The sequence below is a fragment of the Serinus canaria genome, chromosome 23 (genome assembly GCF_022539315.1).
Source record: "Serinus canaria isolate serCan28SL12 chromosome 23, serCan2020, whole genome shotgun sequence".
NCBI classification, from domain to species: domain Eukaryota; kingdom Metazoa; phylum Chordata; class Aves; order Passeriformes; family Fringillidae; genus Serinus; species Serinus canaria.
This window is the reverse complement of record NC_066336.1, coordinates 5,181,756-5,199,218: the sequence shown is the minus strand read 5'-3', so window position 1 is coordinate 5,199,218 and position 17,463 is coordinate 5,181,756. Positions and strand designations below refer to the sequence as shown.

The 17,463-nt window shown below is 54.4% G+C and overlaps 2 protein-coding genes across 3 annotated transcripts; one reads left to right on the top strand and one right to left on the bottom strand.

The window, feature by feature from the left end:
- Positions 1-224: 224 nt before the first annotated feature.
- PPT1 (palmitoyl-protein thioesterase 1) lies at positions 225-4,443 on the top strand. The gene is made up of 9 exons (XM_030231757.2): positions 225-365; positions 601-710; positions 1,447-1,574; positions 2,061-2,131; positions 2,802-2,904; positions 2,985-3,075; positions 3,193-3,291; positions 3,445-3,516; positions 3,827-4,443. The coding sequence occupies exons 1-9, from the start codon at positions 266-268 to the stop codon at positions 3,947-3,949; spliced, it is 897 nt and encodes a 298-aa protein (XP_030087617.1). The 5' UTR covers positions 225-265; the 3' UTR covers positions 3,950-4,443.
- A 120-nt stretch (positions 4,444-4,563) lies between these two features.
- Positions 4,564-17,124, bottom strand: CAP1 (cyclase associated actin cytoskeleton regulatory protein 1). 2 transcript variants are annotated; one of them, XM_050983232.1, is made up of 13 exons: positions 17,024-17,124; positions 11,691-11,803; positions 11,354-11,454; positions 10,858-10,935; positions 8,912-9,055; positions 8,736-8,821; positions 8,516-8,621; positions 8,245-8,415; positions 7,449-7,625; positions 7,138-7,261; positions 6,955-7,037; positions 6,337-6,480; positions 4,564-5,944 (listed from the first exon to the last, which is right to left on the bottom strand). In XM_050983232.1, exons 2-13 carry the CDS (start codon positions 11,782-11,784, stop codon positions 5,861-5,863), a joined length of 1,392 nt encoding a protein of 463 aa, XP_050839189.1. In that variant the 5' UTR covers positions 11,785-11,803; positions 17,024-17,124; the 3' UTR covers positions 4,564-5,860. The 2 variants fall into 2 exon arrangements, with proteins under 2 accessions (XP_050839189.1, XP_050839190.1); XM_050983233.1 differs by lacking the exon at positions 17,024-17,124 and adding an exon at positions 16,925-16,948 and having other exon boundaries at positions 7,449-7,627; positions 8,247-8,415.
- Positions 17,125-17,463: the final 339 nt, after the last annotated feature.

Sequence of the window (17,463 nt, the reverse complement as noted above, 5' to 3'; positions counted from 1 at the left end):
CCACGTGGGCAGCACGCAGGCAGCGGCCTCGTGGGTTTCCCGGCTGCGTGTCCCGGGGGGAGCGGGATGCGGCCGCAAATTTGGGCAAATTTGGGATTTCTGGGCGCGACCGGAACCAGCGGGACTCGAACCCGGGGTTCAAGGAGCCCTGAGGCCACGCCCCCGCCGCTAGACCACGCCTCGTCTGCGATCCACGCCCCTGATTGGTCCCGCCCCCATGTCCTGCCCCTCCCCTCGCCGCCGGCGGGTCATGTGACTGGCCAAGATGGCGGCGCTCAGGGCGGCGGTGCCGGTGCTGGCGCTGCTGGGGCTGTGCCTGGGCCCCGCGGCCGCCGCCACGCCCCTGGTGATCTGGCACGGCATGGGTGAGCCGGGACCCTCCGCCAGGGCCGCGGAAGCGGCGGGGCTGGACTGGGAGCCGGGCAGGACCGAGGGGCGTTCGCTCCGGTGTCCCCCTCCTCCGGACCGCCGGTCTCGGCAGGGACCGGGAGGTGCTGCCGCTCCCGGTCCCGTGGCAGCGGGGCTCGCGGTGTGTCTGTGGAGGTGAGGTGAGGCCCGCGGCCGTGGCGTGGTGGCGCATCCTGGTGTTCCCTCTGGCAGGAGACAGCTGCTGCAATCCGGTGAGCATGGGCTACATCAAAAAACTGGTGGAGAAAAAAATCCCGGGGATTTACGTTCTGTCGCTCAAGATCGGGAGCAGCCTGATCCAGGTGAGAGCCGCGTGTCACCCGCGTGTCTGCGTGCGGGGTGGGGCTGGGCCGCTGCAGCCGCGGTTCTAACAGGATTCCACCGAGATTCCTGCTCTGCCTCCCTGCCAATTTTCTGTTCTCAGTGGGGTAAACAGCTTTGACAGGTAGAACCCGATAAAGTCCAGCTAATACCTGCAGAAAAGCACTGGGGGAAAACAAATCCCTGACCTAAATTGGATTAATATGCAAATCCAGTGATTAGCACACTCAGCCAGTGCAGGCAGTGCGTGGGGTGGAGGCTGTGCTGGGGCAGAGCTTTATCCCTGGCCGTGCTTCTCCATCTACAAACATTTATTTGCTTCAGTGTAAGAAGTTGCACACTGCTGCACCTTCATGGGTTTTTGTAGTGCTGGGGAATTTCTTTCAATAATAATGTATAGTGTGAGTGGTTTCCTGGCTTCTGGAGAAGTTTGATTTTTAAGTTTTATATCTATGTGACCAAAATCTGAAGGGATTCAAGTTGAGAAGAAGTTTGGGGAAATGTCAGTGTCCCATGTGAGGCAGTTGTGCCAACCAGAGCAGGAAGGGAAAGGGAAGTGAAGGTAAAGGGAAGTCTCAGAACTGGAATTTCACTTCTGTCCCTGTCAAAGCTCAGGTCCTCTTTCTAAACCACAAATGTCAGTGATCTGCTTGCAGAGCTTAGAGCAGCACCAACCACAGCAAAGGTGCAAATGCTCCACCCTGCTCTGATCCCCAGGACATGGAGAACAGCTTCTTCATGAATGTCAACGAGCAGGTGAGGGAGGTGTGCAGGCAGCTGGCCCAGGACCCCCAGCTCCAGCGAGGCTACAACGCCATGGGCTTCTCCCAGGGAGGCCAGTTCCTGTGAGTCTGCACTCTGCTCCAGCTCAGGGGCCCTGGGGGGTTCAGATCTTCATTTATGACCTTTCAGAGGTGCTCAGCAGACACAAAGTGTTAATTCCTGAATGCAGGAGTGCTCCAAGGGGGCAGGTTGTGTTTTCCTGCTCTTCCAGGCAGGGTTCAATCCCAGTGCCCAAGCCCACACAGAACAACTGTCAGAATGAGGGGACACAGCCTCGAGCTGCACCAGGGGAAATATAGGTTGGATATCAGGGAAAAGGTTTTTACAGAAAGGGTGATAAAGCTCTGGAATGTTCTGCCCAGGCAGGTGGTGGAGTCCCCATCCCTGGGGGTGTTTAACAAAGCCTGGGGGTGGCACTGGGTGCCAGGGTTGAGTTGAGGGGTTGGGGCTGGGGTGGGCTCAATGACCTTGGAGGTTTTTTCCAAGCCTGTGATTCTGCTCCCGTGGCCTGGGCAGGCTCTGCTCAGCTCCTTGCTCTTCCCCCACAGGAGGGCTGTGGCCCAGAGGTGCCCTGCTCCTCCCATGCTCAGCCTCATCTCCGTCGGGGGACAGCACCAAGGTAATGCCCCCTGGCACAGCTCCTGGGCACCTTTTGGGGCTCTTCCCTAAACTCTGATCACTTTCTCACCAATTTAATTGTCCCTTTGCTTCTGGCTGGATCTGGTGATGTGTTTGGCCCAATTAGTGTTTGCTGATTTCATTATCTTGATCTTGCTTAATTGGCAGTGGAAAGGGAGCTCTGTCAGCAGCTGGCTTCTCTGCCTGGGTAGGATTCTTACACACCTTGGGAGCTCTTGGGATGAGTTATTTTGTGGGAAATAGCTAGAAAAATTGTGAAAATTCTACAGTTGTGAAACAGAACCTCCTGGGTATTTTACAGCCAGCATCCTGAAGGCCCAAGCCCCAAGGAAAGGGAGTTGTGAAAAGGAATTAAGGAGTGTGGAGTTAAGAGTGGCTGGCAGAGAATTCCAGATACTCTGCCCTGAGCATCCCACAGCTCCTGGAGTTGTTTGTTTGTTTGGAGAGGGAGGATTTGTAGGGAGCACCCAGCACTCCCCATCCCTTATCTGTGCCACAGCCCCCAGGACAGGAGGGCTGTCTAAGAGCTTGCAGGGCTAAAAGCTGCCTGATTACCTGGGTGACTCTTGCTCCTGCTGTGCAAGAGGTGGTTTTTGTGCAGCAGGAGGGATCCAGGCCCCAGTTTGGTGACTGAGCTGTGTCCTGCCCAGGGGTGTACGGCTTCCCACGCTGCCCCGGGGAGAGCTCCCACCTCTGTGACTGGATCCGCAAAACCCTGGACCTGGGAGCCTACAGCAAGGCTGTGCAGGAGCAGTGAGTACATCCCCAGGCCAGGCCAGGCTCAGGAGCAGCTCTGCCTTTCTAGGCTGAGCTTTGCTTTGTCCCCTCTGCAGCTTGGTGCAAGCAGAGTATTGGCACGACCCGCTGAAGGAGGAGGAGTACAGGAAAAACAGCATTTTCCTGGCTGACATCAACCAGGAGAGGGTAAGGACACTCTGCCCTGTCTGCAGCACAGCAGGAGCCTGGGAGGGTTCAGGCTGAAGAGTTTCCCTCTCTCTGGGATCTCCAGTGGCTTGGATGTGTTCTCCTGCTTCCATCCAGGGCATCAACGAGACCTACAAGAAGAACCTGAAGGCTCTGAAGAAGTTTGTGATGGTGAAATTCCTCAATGATACCATGGTGGACCCTCCAATCTCTGAGGTGAGGAAGGCAGGGCAGCTCTTGGGATTTCTCCTTTGGTGACAGAGGGGCAGGCTGGGCACAAACACAAGCCTGATGCTGCCATGGAAGCCTGCTTGGCTCCTGGGATTCCTTCAGCAGCTGTTCCTTCATTTTTTATCCATTTTTGTGCAGTGGTTTGGGTTTTACAAAAGTGGCCAAGCCAAGGAGACCATCCCGCTGCAGGAGACCTCGCTGTACAAAGAGGTGAGTTCTGGGGGCTGGGGGCTTCTGCTGTGTCCCCTGTTGCCTGTCCCTGGGGCCCCACAGCCCTGCTCTTGTCACTCCTGGGGCATTGCCTCCCATGCCAGGAGCTGTTTGTTTGGGGGGGGACATTTCCCTCCAGCCATTCCTGGCACTGGTGGAACCCAGGGAATGACACTGGAGGTTCCTGCCTGGCCCAGGGTCCCCCTCAGTGCCTCATGAGCTCTGCTCCTGTTCCAAGGAGTCCCCTGGAATCCCTTAACCCCTCCACGAGGAGGAGAGCAGCAGTGGAATCTCTCCTTTCTCCCCACAGGATCGCCTGGGGCTGCAGGAGATGGACAAAGCAGGGAAGTTGGTGTTCCTGGGGGTGCAGGGGGATCACCTGCACTTCTCAGAGGAGTGGTTTGACAGCACCATCCTCCCCTTCCTGCAGTGAAGCTCCCCGGGAGCCCAGGGCAGGGCTTTCACTGTAACCAACACCAGCCACTGTGCACAGCAGGTGCATCCAGGCCTGCAGGGACTTGGGGAGGGGAACAAGAGGGGGTTTAGCCCAGGGGGGTTTGCCAGGGTGGAATTGCACTCCCAGCTGGGCTGAGCCTTGCCCTGACTCTGACACAGGGCCTGGGGAATCCACCCCAGTTCTCAGAGCTGCTCTCCACCCCTGTTCCTGCAGGGCACCCTGGCAGTATTAACCCCACTCACTAGTGCAGGGATCAGCAAGACTCTCATGGCTGTGTGCAGGGCAGTCATGGGGGAAAAGGCCAACTTTAGGGGTTTCTGGGAAAAAAAAAAAAGAGGGTTTGGAATTCAGCAGTATTAACAGCTTGAACAGTTTTCAACTAATGGCTTGGTTTATGTTCTTTTGTACAACTGAAATCAATAAATAGCTTACCATCTAACCAATTAAATAAAAGCTTGGACAGCTGCTGACTGTGTTTGGAGGGGAGCTGAGGAAATTCTATGAATATTCCAAGGCAGGGTTGGGCAGAGAGGGGGAATTTGTCCAGCCTGAGCTCCCCTGTGCTCCCAAAAATGAGACAAGAGCCATAGTAATGAGCAAGTTGGCATTAACTTTATTCTATCTTCTGTATAATCTTAAGTACATAAGAAAGGTTTTTTCACAAGCCTCAGGAGAAGACAAGTACAAGTCACAGGACAGTTTCAAAATAAAAAAAAAATTGCATAATTTTTCCTTTTTTTAATTTTTTTTTGTAAGTTTTGTACTAGAGAAAAAGAACATTGACACTTTACAGAAGAAATGCATTTCAGATATGCTTATGCCACCCGAGGCGTTGGAAAAAAATGAAGGTCAAAGCACGTGCAGCTCCCTTTATGGGCCAGTACAGTACTGTGTGATCCACCACTCTGCTCCAGGGCCCTGGAACAGAGGCTACAAGCTTCCACCAAAATAAAGAGCCAAGCAACAGAAGGGGAAAAAGGGGGAGGATTCAGAGGGGGCTGATTGCAGATGAGGAAGAGAGTGATGAACCGACTTGATCCAACTCGGGTATTTACAGCTCTGCACTACTGACCTGGAATGGAGGAGCTCCTTCCTCTGGGGAAGGGCACAGCTTCAGAAAAACCATCCTGGCAGACTGAACCTGAGCTCAGCTGCTCCAGGAAGGAAGCCCTGGGGCAAAGGTTGCCTCGTGAAGGTGGAGGGCTCATGGAATGAGAGGTGCTCAGCTCCAAGCTACCAGCCAGGCTGCTGGGTGGCCGTGGTGGCACCGCTGCAGCCTTCCTGTGGCACTGGGGCATGAAAGCCTCCTGTCATGGCACAATCAGGAATGCACTGAGCTAGTGGGAATGATGGAAGAGAAATCAGGGTGGAATTGGCCCAGGTCCTCAGCCTTTGGTCCGACAAAACCGTTCCTGTGTCCTGTGGTGCCAGCGGCTGCTCCAGAGAGCTGGAGTGAGCAGCTTGCAGGAGCTTCCCAGGACAGCTGGCTACTGTGGCCTCTGACAGACACTGTCACTCGTTAAAAAAGGGGACAACATTCCTCTCACATGAACAGTTTTGCTTAAAGGCAATACAAAAACAACACTCTGAAAGCCAACTGCCAGGACTGGCTGTGAAGTTCACCGAGACTCTGATCGATTGGTGCAGTTAGATGGGACAAGGGGAGAGAAGAAGAGACCTTCCTGCTGAGAGAGGTGACAACCACTGACCCGCCACCTACCCCAAGCCCAGGCAGAGGAACCTCAGCGATGGCAGGCAGCTGTGTCTCTCGGGTAGAAGAGAAGCAGTTTGAGAGCAGAAAGGTACAAGAAATCTAAGAGAATCATCTGAAAGCAGATTTGTCCCACAGCAGGGCCAGGGGAGGGATGAGCCTTGGAGCTTTTCGGCTTAGCCAGCAATTTCTGTCACAGTGGTAACCAACTTCTGACCGTTCCACACTGTCTTGAACTGTTCTGGGACAGGGAATTCAGTCTGGAGGGTAAAAACAGAAAGCTGTTGTCAAAAATCAGTTTATGGCTGAGATTAGTAACCACTCCCACTGCTTCAGGCATTTCTTTTCTCAGCTTTGTGCTGTTACCTCTTGTACCACCACTGGTGCCTGTTCTGCCCCACCCAGGAGATCCTGAGGAAGCAGCAGCTCTCACAAACCAGCAATAATCTTATTTACAGATGTTTTTTGCCATTTTTATAAATCAGATCATCATTCACAACCTCCAAACTCCACAAACCTCCCCCCACTGTAACCAACACTCCCTGCAGGGCTTTATCAAGACAGCTCCCGCATCCCCCAGCCCCAACAGGGCTGCAGGAGGATTCCAAAGCAAACTCTCAAAGTTTTCCACTTCCCAAAGGATTCCACTTACAAAGTCCCCCCCCTCGGTGGGGATGAGCACGTTCATCTCCGAGGACTTGGCACTGACGATCTCGCAGTCGAGGGAGCTCTTGCTCAGGTACACGTGGCACCCATCTGTCTTGTTGATGGAAATCGTTGGCACTTTACCCATGACCTGGCAGGGCCAGAGCAGAATTAGCCTAAATAGGACAGCCACAGCATTTTTTGGTGTGTTTTCTTTCAAGGAAGAGGTTGGACTCCAAGCCCTCCCCGTGACGATCGCACAGGATTTAAATATTCCCACCTTTAGCAGAAATCCAAAATTTTTGTTTGTAATTTTCCTCAGTTTCATGTTCTGACCTCTCCAGAACAAAACTTGAGCCAGCATTGGGCAAACTGACCATCCCAAATCAGATGCCCAAACTGAACTGGAATAAATCCTGCTGCTGGCCTCCTGCTTTGGCAGTCAAATGTGCTTTCCACCTCACAGAGCCTCAGCTCTTACCCAAACCCTGAAACAGCTCAAAGACACAAATTTCAGCCCTTTCCCAAGGGACAGATGGTGTTTCATGGGTATTCTCCACAGTTGCACACTCCTGGTCTGGAAATACAACTGCTCCAGAGCCAGCAGAGAGAACAGGGCACTCACCTGAACTTTAACATCCCTGCTGTTGATGATCTCTACAATGCCCACCACGTCATCAAACACCAGACCCAGCTTCTTGCAGTTGTCTGCAAAGAAAAGCAGATCAGGGCACAGAGGTTTTGGGGGCTCCAGCTTCTGCACACACACCAGCAGGCAGGAGCAGCTTTCAGGGCTCTCCCCACTCACCGAGGGTGATGGAGTTGATCTTGCCTTTGATTTGGAGTGTACTGTTTGTGCACTTGAAAACATATGCTACCTGCTTCAGTTCTGTGTCACTGATGACCAGGTTAGTGGCATTCTCCTGGTTTTCCTGAAAAGGCAGAGGAAAGAGACTTTATTTTCTGAATGCAGAGCAATTAATCCATTCAAATCCCTTTAAAAACAAGCAGGTACCTTCAGGCTGGTGTCTCTCAGGAGAAAGTTCTCCAGAAGAGCCCCCTTTGCTTCTCCAAAGCTCCCATCCCTCCAACCCACTCCTGCCAGCACCAGGCACTCACCACTCTCCACTTTTTGCCTTCTAATTCTAGCAATGGAGGTGCCTTTGGGGAGGGGTTAGCATTGCAGGCAGGTTTGGGAGCAGTGAAAGGTTTGGGGCCGCTTCTCACGGGGCCCCCCTGGTTCTTCAGGGCTGGATTCTTGTGGGTTTTCATGTCATCTGAGACGTGCCTTAAGCCTGCAAGAGAAGGCAAAGCTGAGAGGCAGCTCCCCTGCAGGAGTGCAGCTCCCCAAACACCCATCAGTGGTTACACCAGCCAAGATAACACTTGTCAAAACACAAATAAACTCCTGAGGCTGGGGCTAAGTTGAGCCCAAGTGTGAGTGACAGGAAGGGAAGGAGGAAGCAGGAAATGCTGCTGCAATATTGACAAGAACACCACGTGAACCACAGAACCAGAGTGTGCCAGCTCTTCCACTCTGCAGCTGGAAAGAGCCTCGAGCCCAGCACCCCATGTCCTGATGTGCTCACCAGGGAACACAAAAAAAGGAAAAATGTGTGCAAACAACAGCTGCCAAATTGCACTTTTTGCACCAGAAAGATGCAGGCGACCACAGGGCTCAGCCTCAGGTATTTACAGCTGGAAGTTCATGCCTTGCTCCACCTGCCAGATGAGGGTGACAATTCTCCCCCAGGAGCGCTCCCTTGGTCCCTGGGAAAGCGCCAGCCCCAGACTGCGACCAGGTGGGTTTTGGTGTCATTTTGAAGCAGGTGCATTGAGGGCAGCAAGAAAACAAGGAGCAGGAGCAGCAGGAGCAGCAGCAGAGCAGTCCCTCCCTCCCTGAGCCCTGCCATACCGAGGTGATCCCTTCTCCCCGGTTGATCTGGGCGAAGAGCGCCGAGCGCGAGGCCGAGTCGTCTGTGCTGGAGCTCACGGGGGCAGGAGGAGGGGGAGGCCCTGGAGGTGGGGGTGCAAGCCCAGCCGGGGGGGCAGGTGGTGCTTTGGCCCCTGCTGTGGCTACAGGACCCTGGAAGAGCAGGGAAGAGGAAAGGAGCTCACACCGGCTCCGCTCCCGCAGCGCTGAGCCCGCGCTCGCCCCGCGGCTCCCTGCTGCAGCCAGCACTCACTGTTTTGCTCCAGGTCAGCCCTGTGGTGTGGTACTCCTTGATGTAGGCCTGCAGCTCTGTCCAGATGCTCAGGTAAGCTTTCACCCAGTCCACTTGTTTTTTATCTCTGAGAACACAAGGAGGAGGAATTAAAGGCTGAGGAAAGCAGCTGCGGTCAGATGCTGGAGCAGCCCCAGCTGGCCAAGCTCAACACCAGCCCTAAGAGAAAAGGTGAACTTACACATCCTTGTACTCCTTGAGGATCCTGTTGGTGTAAAACATGGCAGCATCAGTCATCTCCTTCACGTAAGGACCAGGCTTTGGAGCCTAGAGCAGAGAGAGAACACGTTGGCACTGAGCAGCCCACCAGGCTCTCCCCAGCAGCCCAAGGAAAAGCCCTTCCCATGGAGTCCTCACCATGGCCACCCAGCCCAGGGCTGGGATGCTCTCACTGACTGCTGACAAGTGGTTGAAGAGTTTGCTGCCACGGTTCTTCTCCCTGAAGTTCTGCACAGCCTGGATCTGCTCCGAGATGGGCTTGAGGAGGTCTGAGAACGCGTTCTGCACAACGACACACAGGGACAACAATTAAGGAGATTAATTAGCAGGCTCTGGAATGGCTGCACAGCTGAGCTGATGGGGACTCAGAACAAGATTCCAACTGGCAGCAGTGACTGCTGCAGCTCCTGTCCAGGCCTGGCCCTGTCCAAGCCAGGCTTGGTCCCACAGCCCAGCTCCTCCAAGCTGAAGTCACTGCTCCCATCGGATCGGCGCCGTGGGAGAACGCCAGGAACTGTGACTCATGTTCAATCCAGGAGACACTGACAAAGCTTGTTAGTAACGAGGACAGAAATAGCATTTGCCTTTCCTGGGTTCTTTTGTTCCAACAGTTTGTTGGATTTTTCCTCCACGAACCCTCAGAGAAAGGGGTGCTGGGCAGGTTTGGCACCTACAGCCTGCCCCACAACCAGAGTCCCAGCAAGTTCAAAGGTCACCCCCACCAAGCCAGATTTGAGGATTCCAGTTATTTCTCAAGTCAATCCTTTAGTATTTGGATGGTAAAAATTTGTTCCTGTGTGCTGTTCCCTTGGAATGCTGACTGGAAGTGCCAGAAGTGCTCTGGGGTCAGAGCACAGCAAAGAGCCAATTCCATGTTTCCAGAGATGCCTCTGAGGCAACTTTTCCTTCCTTTAGCATCGGAGAATCTCCTGCTGGTGGCAGCAGAGAGGGACAAATTTGGGCAAAACTTGCCTTCCAAAACCTCAGCTTCTGCTTTTGCTTCTTTTTCATCTCTGTTTAGATGAAAACTGAGAGGTCCCAAGCACTTCTGGCCAGGCCACACTTTCAGAAGCTCCAGCCCAGCAGCACATTCCAGTCACAGGATGGGGAAATTCTTCAGCACAAGCACTGAGAGTTCACACATTTTGCATTTTAAACTGGCTGCTCCAGAATTAGACTCCTGCCAGACAACCTGCACAAAGAGCTACCCTAGATTAAGGCTGTTCTTTGTTCATAATCCTTTGTTTAAATAACGTGTCCCTGGGATTTGTAAGCAGGTTCTCAGGCTAGAGGCTGCACAGAGCTGCATCCCAGCAAGCCTGGTGGAACATAACAACCCTCCAACGCTGATTTTGGGGTAAAAAGATGCAGATCTATTTTGCAGTGAACAGGAAAGGAGCACAGAAATCCAGCTCCCACAATGTAACAGTAGAAGCCACGACTGAGTGAGATAATAACTGCAAAGAAAAGCAAGGTGGGATCCTGTTGCTCAGGAAAAAAGAGTTCTCAGCAGGGAAAAGCCAATGCATTCAGGATCAGATTCTCAGCCACACATCCTGCTGAGAAGCAGCAGCCCAGGGTAAAGTGTTAAATTACCTGCTAAGGACAAATCAATCCTAAAAGCCCAGCCATTATTCAGAGGCCATTCAGCAGAGAGGAGTGTCTGCTCTGCTCCTGGAGGAGTTTGATGCCTGAAAGTCTCTGAGCATCACATAATGAAAAGCAGGAGCTACACAAATCCCAGGGTGGCTCCTGGCTCAGACAAGCTCCTGTCTGCAGGTTCTCAGGGAGCACTGATTGAGCAGAGCTGGTGCCAGGTGAAACTGGAGACAGGAGCTGTGAGCTGACAGCCCCAGGCTGCTCTGACAGCTCCAGGATGCTATAACAGCTGGGAAATGTCAGTTCTGCAGCTCCCAGAACCAACATCCAGGGCTCTGCCCAACACTGGGGAGCACCCAGAGTGAGGGAAATCCCTGATCAGAAACCTCTGCCCTCGGGGTCAGGGGTGGCTGTGAGTGTTGGGGGAACCTGGGGTGTCACAGCTGGGCCAAAAGAGGAACTGGAGGAGGACTGGGGACACTCACCTCTGCTGGCTGCTGATGCTGAGATGCCACCACCAGAAGAGCCCTCTCACTCATCAAGCCTGCGTGGACCATCTCAGCCTAAGGACAGACACAAACATGAGGGAGATTCCCTGGTGCCACAAGAACAAATCACCCCAGCTGGGAGGGACCAGCCACACTGAGCCCAGAGCACATTCCTGGAGGAACCCATCCCTCACCAGAGGAACCTCACCAGAGCAGCACAGCTCAGGGCTGGGCAGCTTTCAGCCTCCTAAAGGCCTGCCCCAAGGTCTGTACCCAGCCAGGCACTTCAGGATTTCCAGGAGAATCTTTGATTCACCCTGAGTGTGTAGGTGGCAACCTGGAGGTTATCTGGGCATCTGCTTTGAATCCTCAGGGATTATAAAGATCCTGGGATCCAGTGCTAGAGGAATGCAAACTCTGACAGCAGATTTGGCCCTTCCAGCCCTAAGGAGAGGCAGCACCTCTGGAGCAGAGGGGGAACAGGAGTCCTTACGTGCTTCTGCACATCCCCACCAACTTCTCTGCTGATCTTGGTGTACTCAGCCACTGGCCCAGCCAGAAGGGCATCGAAAGCCTGCACGTACTGAGCCACTCCTGTGGAAAAAACCAGAGCACAGGGATCACCAGGAGCACCCCACAGGCTGCCACAGCCCCGGGCTGCACCTCCCACCTGCAGGAGGCTGAGCCCAGGGCTGAGGAAGTGCTGCAGCCACAGAGTTTTTATCTCCACAGGGCAGCCCCCTCCAGCCTGGCTCCCCTGCCCTCCCCAGCCCCCCAGAGTGAGCCCTGTGCCAGCTCTGCACTGCCCTGGGAGGTGCTCTGGGCCTCACCTTTGGCAGAGGCATCTCCACACATGCCAGGGCCTTGGCACACGTTCTCCAGGCGCTCCACAGCCTTCTCCAGGCGCTCCACCAGCCTCTCCATGTCTGCTGCTGTCCACAACCTGCACGGACAGGACACAATTACCCCATCCCCAGGTGCCACAGAGGGTTTATGGCTGTCTGCTACAAGCTCTACCAGTTCCAGGAGAATCTTTCCTGCCCAGCTCTGCACCCTGAGGATGGCCAGCAGTGCACCCTGCCATTAGAGACAGCTGGGTTACACAACAGCCTCTTGCTGTTGCCACACTCACTCCTTAATAGTTTCTATTCCATTTTAAAGACTCCTTACATGTGTAAGGACTTGAAACTTCCACCTTCTGACCTCGTAGTGACACCACTCAGTGACACAAAGGTCTGCCCAGGCTCTCACTGCAGTCAGCTCCTGGCCAAAGTCCCAGCTGTGACCACACAGCTCAACTGCTCTGCTGGGAGCTCACATGCTCCAGGTGAAATCTACAGGGTTTGAGTCTCCAAATGCATCTGCAAGGACCTCCTGGAGTCCTGAATTGCTCCCAGGAGCATCTGTAAGCTCGGGATCACCCCAGCACAGAGCCTGAGCCACCCTGGCACACACCAAGGGGAGCAGCTGCACGAGCTGAGGCAGCAGAGCTGCTTCTGCAACAACAGCCCCTGTTCTTCCTCTGCAGCTCTGCAGAGCCTCCTCTGCAGCCACCACACAGGAAAGAGGCCCAGGCACGCAAGCCATTTGCTGCATGTCATCTGGAAAAAGTCTTAAAAGTCACATAAACTTTCCATTAATTACTGCTTTGCACCAAGCAACAAGACAGGTCACGCTCCCAGCCCAGTAATGCCCAGGGAATGCAGGGAGGGAGCAGCAAAGTCACTGGGGCACTTTTATCTTATCACCACTCATCAAAAGATTTTACAGCATGAATCACCGCGGTGGCCTGGACACAGCTTCCTTCTGAAGGGGCTGCTGCAGCCTGCAGAAGCCCAAAGCCCTGTCTGGAGGAGGGGGTCCTTCCCAAAACATCCCTAGAGTGCTCCAGGAGGAAGGCAGGGTTTACTCAGCTGAGCTGACCCTGGATCCCCTCTGAGAGGAAACCTCAAGTTCTCACTCGGAGTTTTGCTTTTGTTCACAAGCCCTCTCAGCCCTGCTGCTTCAAAGTGCACGTTTTCACCTCATTTCCAGAGGATATGGGGCAGATCCAGCATTAGTCACGAGCCCAGCGCTGATGTCACAAGACAAACAAGGCCTTTTTCCACCCCTTTGCTGCCTGCTTGCAGCAGGAGAGGCAGCTCTGCTGCAGGGGGCAGGGGAGGGGAGGAAGAGAAGCAGCTTCCTCCTCTGTCCATGCTGAACCAGGGGACACACTGTGCACTAAACCCCACTGGATGGCTTCCAGATCCACTCCAAAAAAAGAGCCCAGAGAAGCTGAAACTCCGTGGCAGTCCCCCCTGTCACCAGAGCAATGAAGAGCCCTGCACCTTTAACTGTGAGCCTTACATCTTTTTAACTGTGAGCTCTGCACCTTTAACTGTGAGCTCTGCACCTTTAACTGTGAGCCCTGCACCTTAACTGTGAGCCCTGCACCTTTAACTGGGAGCCCTGCACCTTTAACTGTGAGCCTTACATCTTTTTAACTGTGAGCCCTGCACCTTAAACTGTGAGCCCTGCACCTTTAACTGTGAGCCCTGCACCTTCAACTGTGAGCCCTGCACCTTTAACTGTGAGCCCTGCACCTTTAACTGGGAGCCCTGCACCTTTAACTGGGAGCCCTGCACCTTTAACTGGGAGCCCTGCACCTTTAACTGGGAGCCCTGCACCTTCAACTGGGAGCCCTGCATCATTAATTGTGAGCCCTGCATCATTAATTGTGAGCCCTGCATCATTAATTGTGAGCCCTGCACCTGATTTCACTGGCAACCAAATTATTATTTTTCCTTACAGGTTTTTGGGGCTGTAATAGCTGTGGTCTCCTGAGCAAAATAACCAGAAAATGCTGTAAAGACCAGTCCTCTTCTCACCACACAGCAGTGCAGTCTGTGCTTGAAACCAGCTGTCTTAAAGATCAGCCTGACTCAAACTCAAATCAAACTGACTCAAAGAGAGCTCTGCAGCACTGATCCCTGGCCAGGCTCTAATCTGATCAGCCCCACTGCCTGAACTGCAGCTTGGGTCAGGATTACCGGGCAGAAATCCAGATGGAAAACTGGAAAACTGCTTCCTACCCCCAGCAGCAAAGGAAGCTGCTGGAGGAGCACATCCCTCAGCTCTGGGGGGATTAATGTCCCAAAATCACCAAAATCAGCGTTCCTTGGGACTCCCATGCTCATTTGACAAGTCCTGCCTTGTTTTTTCCTGAGCCATCGACTCCCAGTGCCCCACAGCAGCTCGGCAAACCTGCTGCTGTCAGGCAGATGGTGAACTCATTTTAATTTTATTTTAATGGGTGGCATTAGGGCAACTTAAAAGATAAGTCAGTTGGTAAATTGGCAGCAAAATGAGAGCTAAGTGCAGGCAACCCAAAGTCCTGGATCTGTCCTTCCTCTTGACTCACCCTCCCTGTGCTCTTTGCCCTGTGGATGAAGCTATTTCTGCTGCCTGGATACCCACACAGAGGGAAATAAAACGATTGGGCTGTAACTAAACCAGAGATTGCCACCCAGAGATTAACACTCAGCAAGGAAAATAAAAACAACCACACAGGGGACCTGCCCGGACTGCACCTAGACAGTGTTTTGTCTGCTGGCTTGTAAAAGTAAAATAATTCAACAAAAAGTGATAAATTGACTTCAAAGGTTTCAGTGCAAATTATCAGATATCGTTTCCCTTCTCTGAAGGGGAAGATGAGACACACAGACCATCCAGGAGGTAATTTTTTTTTTTTTTTTTTTTTTTTTTGTTCTACAGACCATCCAGGAGTCATTTTTGCTGTACAGAGGGATGAGGGAGACTTTCCCAGCTCCCTGGGCAGGGCTGGAGCTGCAGCTCTCCCTCCCAGGACCCACAACACAGGATTTAAATCTCATTCCAATTCAATTGAACTTTGATTAGCAGTGGAGCAGAAGCAGCAAACGCAGTTTCACCCAGGGCCAGAGAGGCTATTCCTTTTCACAGCACATTTGTTCATCTATCAACTGCCCTTTATTCCCATCTCAGCCTGGGACACGCTGTGCCACAAACAGGCTGAGCAGAGCAATAAAAGGAAGGGATTTTATTGCTAAAACATCAGTTACCCCAAACCCTGCACATCCCAGCAAGAGGAGCTTCCTGCCTGAGCAGCATCAAGGAGCTGGCCCAGCCTCAGAGCGAGCAAATTCTCAGAAAACCACCAAAAATGAAATTGTTTCCTTGCCTGAGACAGCACATGAACCTGAGCCCTTCCTTAGACATTCTGGAAGACACAAATGTTGGTTTTATAGCCAAAGCAAGTCAAACCTACGCTTCTGCTCACACCGAGCCCGACACACTGCTGTCAGCACCACCGAATTTGCATCAGCTACTTCCTGTTTCTACAGGCAAAAGAAATAAAGATGGGACAACTAAATTAGGAACATACCACAGTTTATTTCTGAGCTGACACTGGAATATCTCAGGGGATCAGCTACCAGATGATTTCCAACGTTTAGATCTGCCAAAAGCCTGAAGAATTTTTTATTTTTTTTTTTATTTTTTAAACAGTTCAGCTCCTCAAGGCAGGAATGATTTGAAGCAAGGCAGGAGTCAAAAGCCTGAATTTAGCCAGTGGTCAGGAGCAGCCATGAACACAAGACAGCTATTGCTGGTCCCAGCAGCTGCCAGGACAGAGATCTCAGCTGTTTATAGTCCAACAATACTCGCTGACACTGCGCCAGAACCCGTGCTGGCTGCTCCTGCTATTTCAGATCCACTTTATTTAGAAAACCAAGAGTGCTTTAAAAAAAAAAAATCCATCTGGCCCCTGTTCCAGCTTTCCCATACAACAGATCCCCCTGAAGCTGTTAAAAATGTTATTTTGGGTTTTAGTCAGAGGTTAAGAGGGGGTTAAAGCTCAGCTCTGGAGCAAAGGCTCCTTTTTCAGCACAACCATCTGAATTAGGAGGTTTGTGCCTGCCAGCCTCAGCTGCCACACTCCTCTCACTTCCTCTCCCTGCCAGGGTGATGAATCCACCAGGGAGGTAACCAAGGATGTGGGCTCAGAGCTGGGCTGGATGCAGCAGCCAGCTCCAGATCAGGAATTCCGAGCATGGGAGCTGCTCAGCATCCCTCCTGTGCCTGCTCGGCTGAACTCTCCGCATGAATAACTGGGGGTATTTTTGGCTTTCAGAGAGCTCAGCAATATCCCAGGGACACAGGGCTGGCCCTGGAACAGAACGGGCACACACAGCAGCGTCCTGATGCACGGATCCCTGGTTCCTCAGGGCACCTGAGGGGATTCCAGAGCCTCAGGATGTGCAGAACATTAATTATTATTGTAATTATTATTGTTTTCCCACTCGGCCAGCACGGAATGCTTTGGAATCACACATCGATCCCACCCCAGGCACGATGCAGAGGAGGAACCGCAACAGGCAGAGCACGGGAAGCAGCCGGGGGATGGAGAGGGAGCCCGGGCTGTGCAGCACCGAGATCCTCGCTGCAGGCTGCGGGGAGAAGCCGGATCAGCCTCCCGCCCGTCCCGGTGAGCCGGTGCAGCCCCGGTAACCGAGCCCCCGCTCCGATGAGAGCCCCGCGGGGGTGTCTGCACCGTTCCGGGCCAAATGAACCCCAAACCGCCGCCTCGAGGGGATCCAGATCCACCCTCATCAACCGGGCCGGGGCTTCTCCCGCCCCCCGGCCCGGGATCCCCCACCGGCCGCGGTCCTTCGGTCCCCGGTCCCGGCTCGCCGGTACTGTCCCCGGGGCTGGGCCGGGTCCCGCGCCCGGTGCCCGCTCCTGATCCCGGTGCCCGCTCACTCTCGCCGGTACCGGCCCCACATCTGGCCGTGTCCCGGTGCCGATCCGTGCTCAGCCCCGGCCGTGCCCGGTGCCGGTACCGTTCACTCCCGCCCTCGGATCCGGGCCGTGCCCAGTGCCCGGTGCCAGTGCCTCTCACTCCCACCCTCATATCCTCAGCCCCGGCCATGCCCGGTGCCGTTCACTCCCGCCCTCGGATCCGGGCCGTGCCCAGTGCCCGGTGCCTCTCACTCCCACCCTCATATCCTCAGCCCCGACCGTGCCCGGTGCCGTTCACTCCCACCCTGGGATGCCCAACTCCGGCCGTGCCCGGTGCCGGTGCCGCTCTCTCACTCCCACCCTCGGATCCGGGCCGTGCCCAGTGCCGGTGCCCGGTGCTCACCCGCGGCCGCTCCCGCTCCGCCGCTCCCGGCGCCGCCCAGCCCCGCCGCGCCCGCCGCTTCCGGCCCCCGCCCCGCGCGCCGGATGTGCGCACGGCGCGCGGCGCGGCGGGGGCGGGGCTTCGGGACAGCCGCCGCGCGATTGGAGGGCGGGGCCGGAGGCGTGGTCAGAACGGTTGAGGGGTGTGGCAAAGTGGGTGGGGCTTCGGGGCGGATTCCGCCCTGCGATTGGTGAATTGAATGGAAGGCGTGGTCTATGTGTGCGGTGGGTGTGGTTATGGGCGTGGTCTTACGTGTGGGCGGAGCCGAGGTACCGGATGGGGTCCGGGACCCCCGGGGGATTCGGGACCCCCGGAGGGGCTGGGGGGGCTCCGGGAGCCGCGCGGGATCACACGGAGGGGCTGGGGGGTTTGAGAGCCCCAGCTGGGCCCGCTGGGACCGC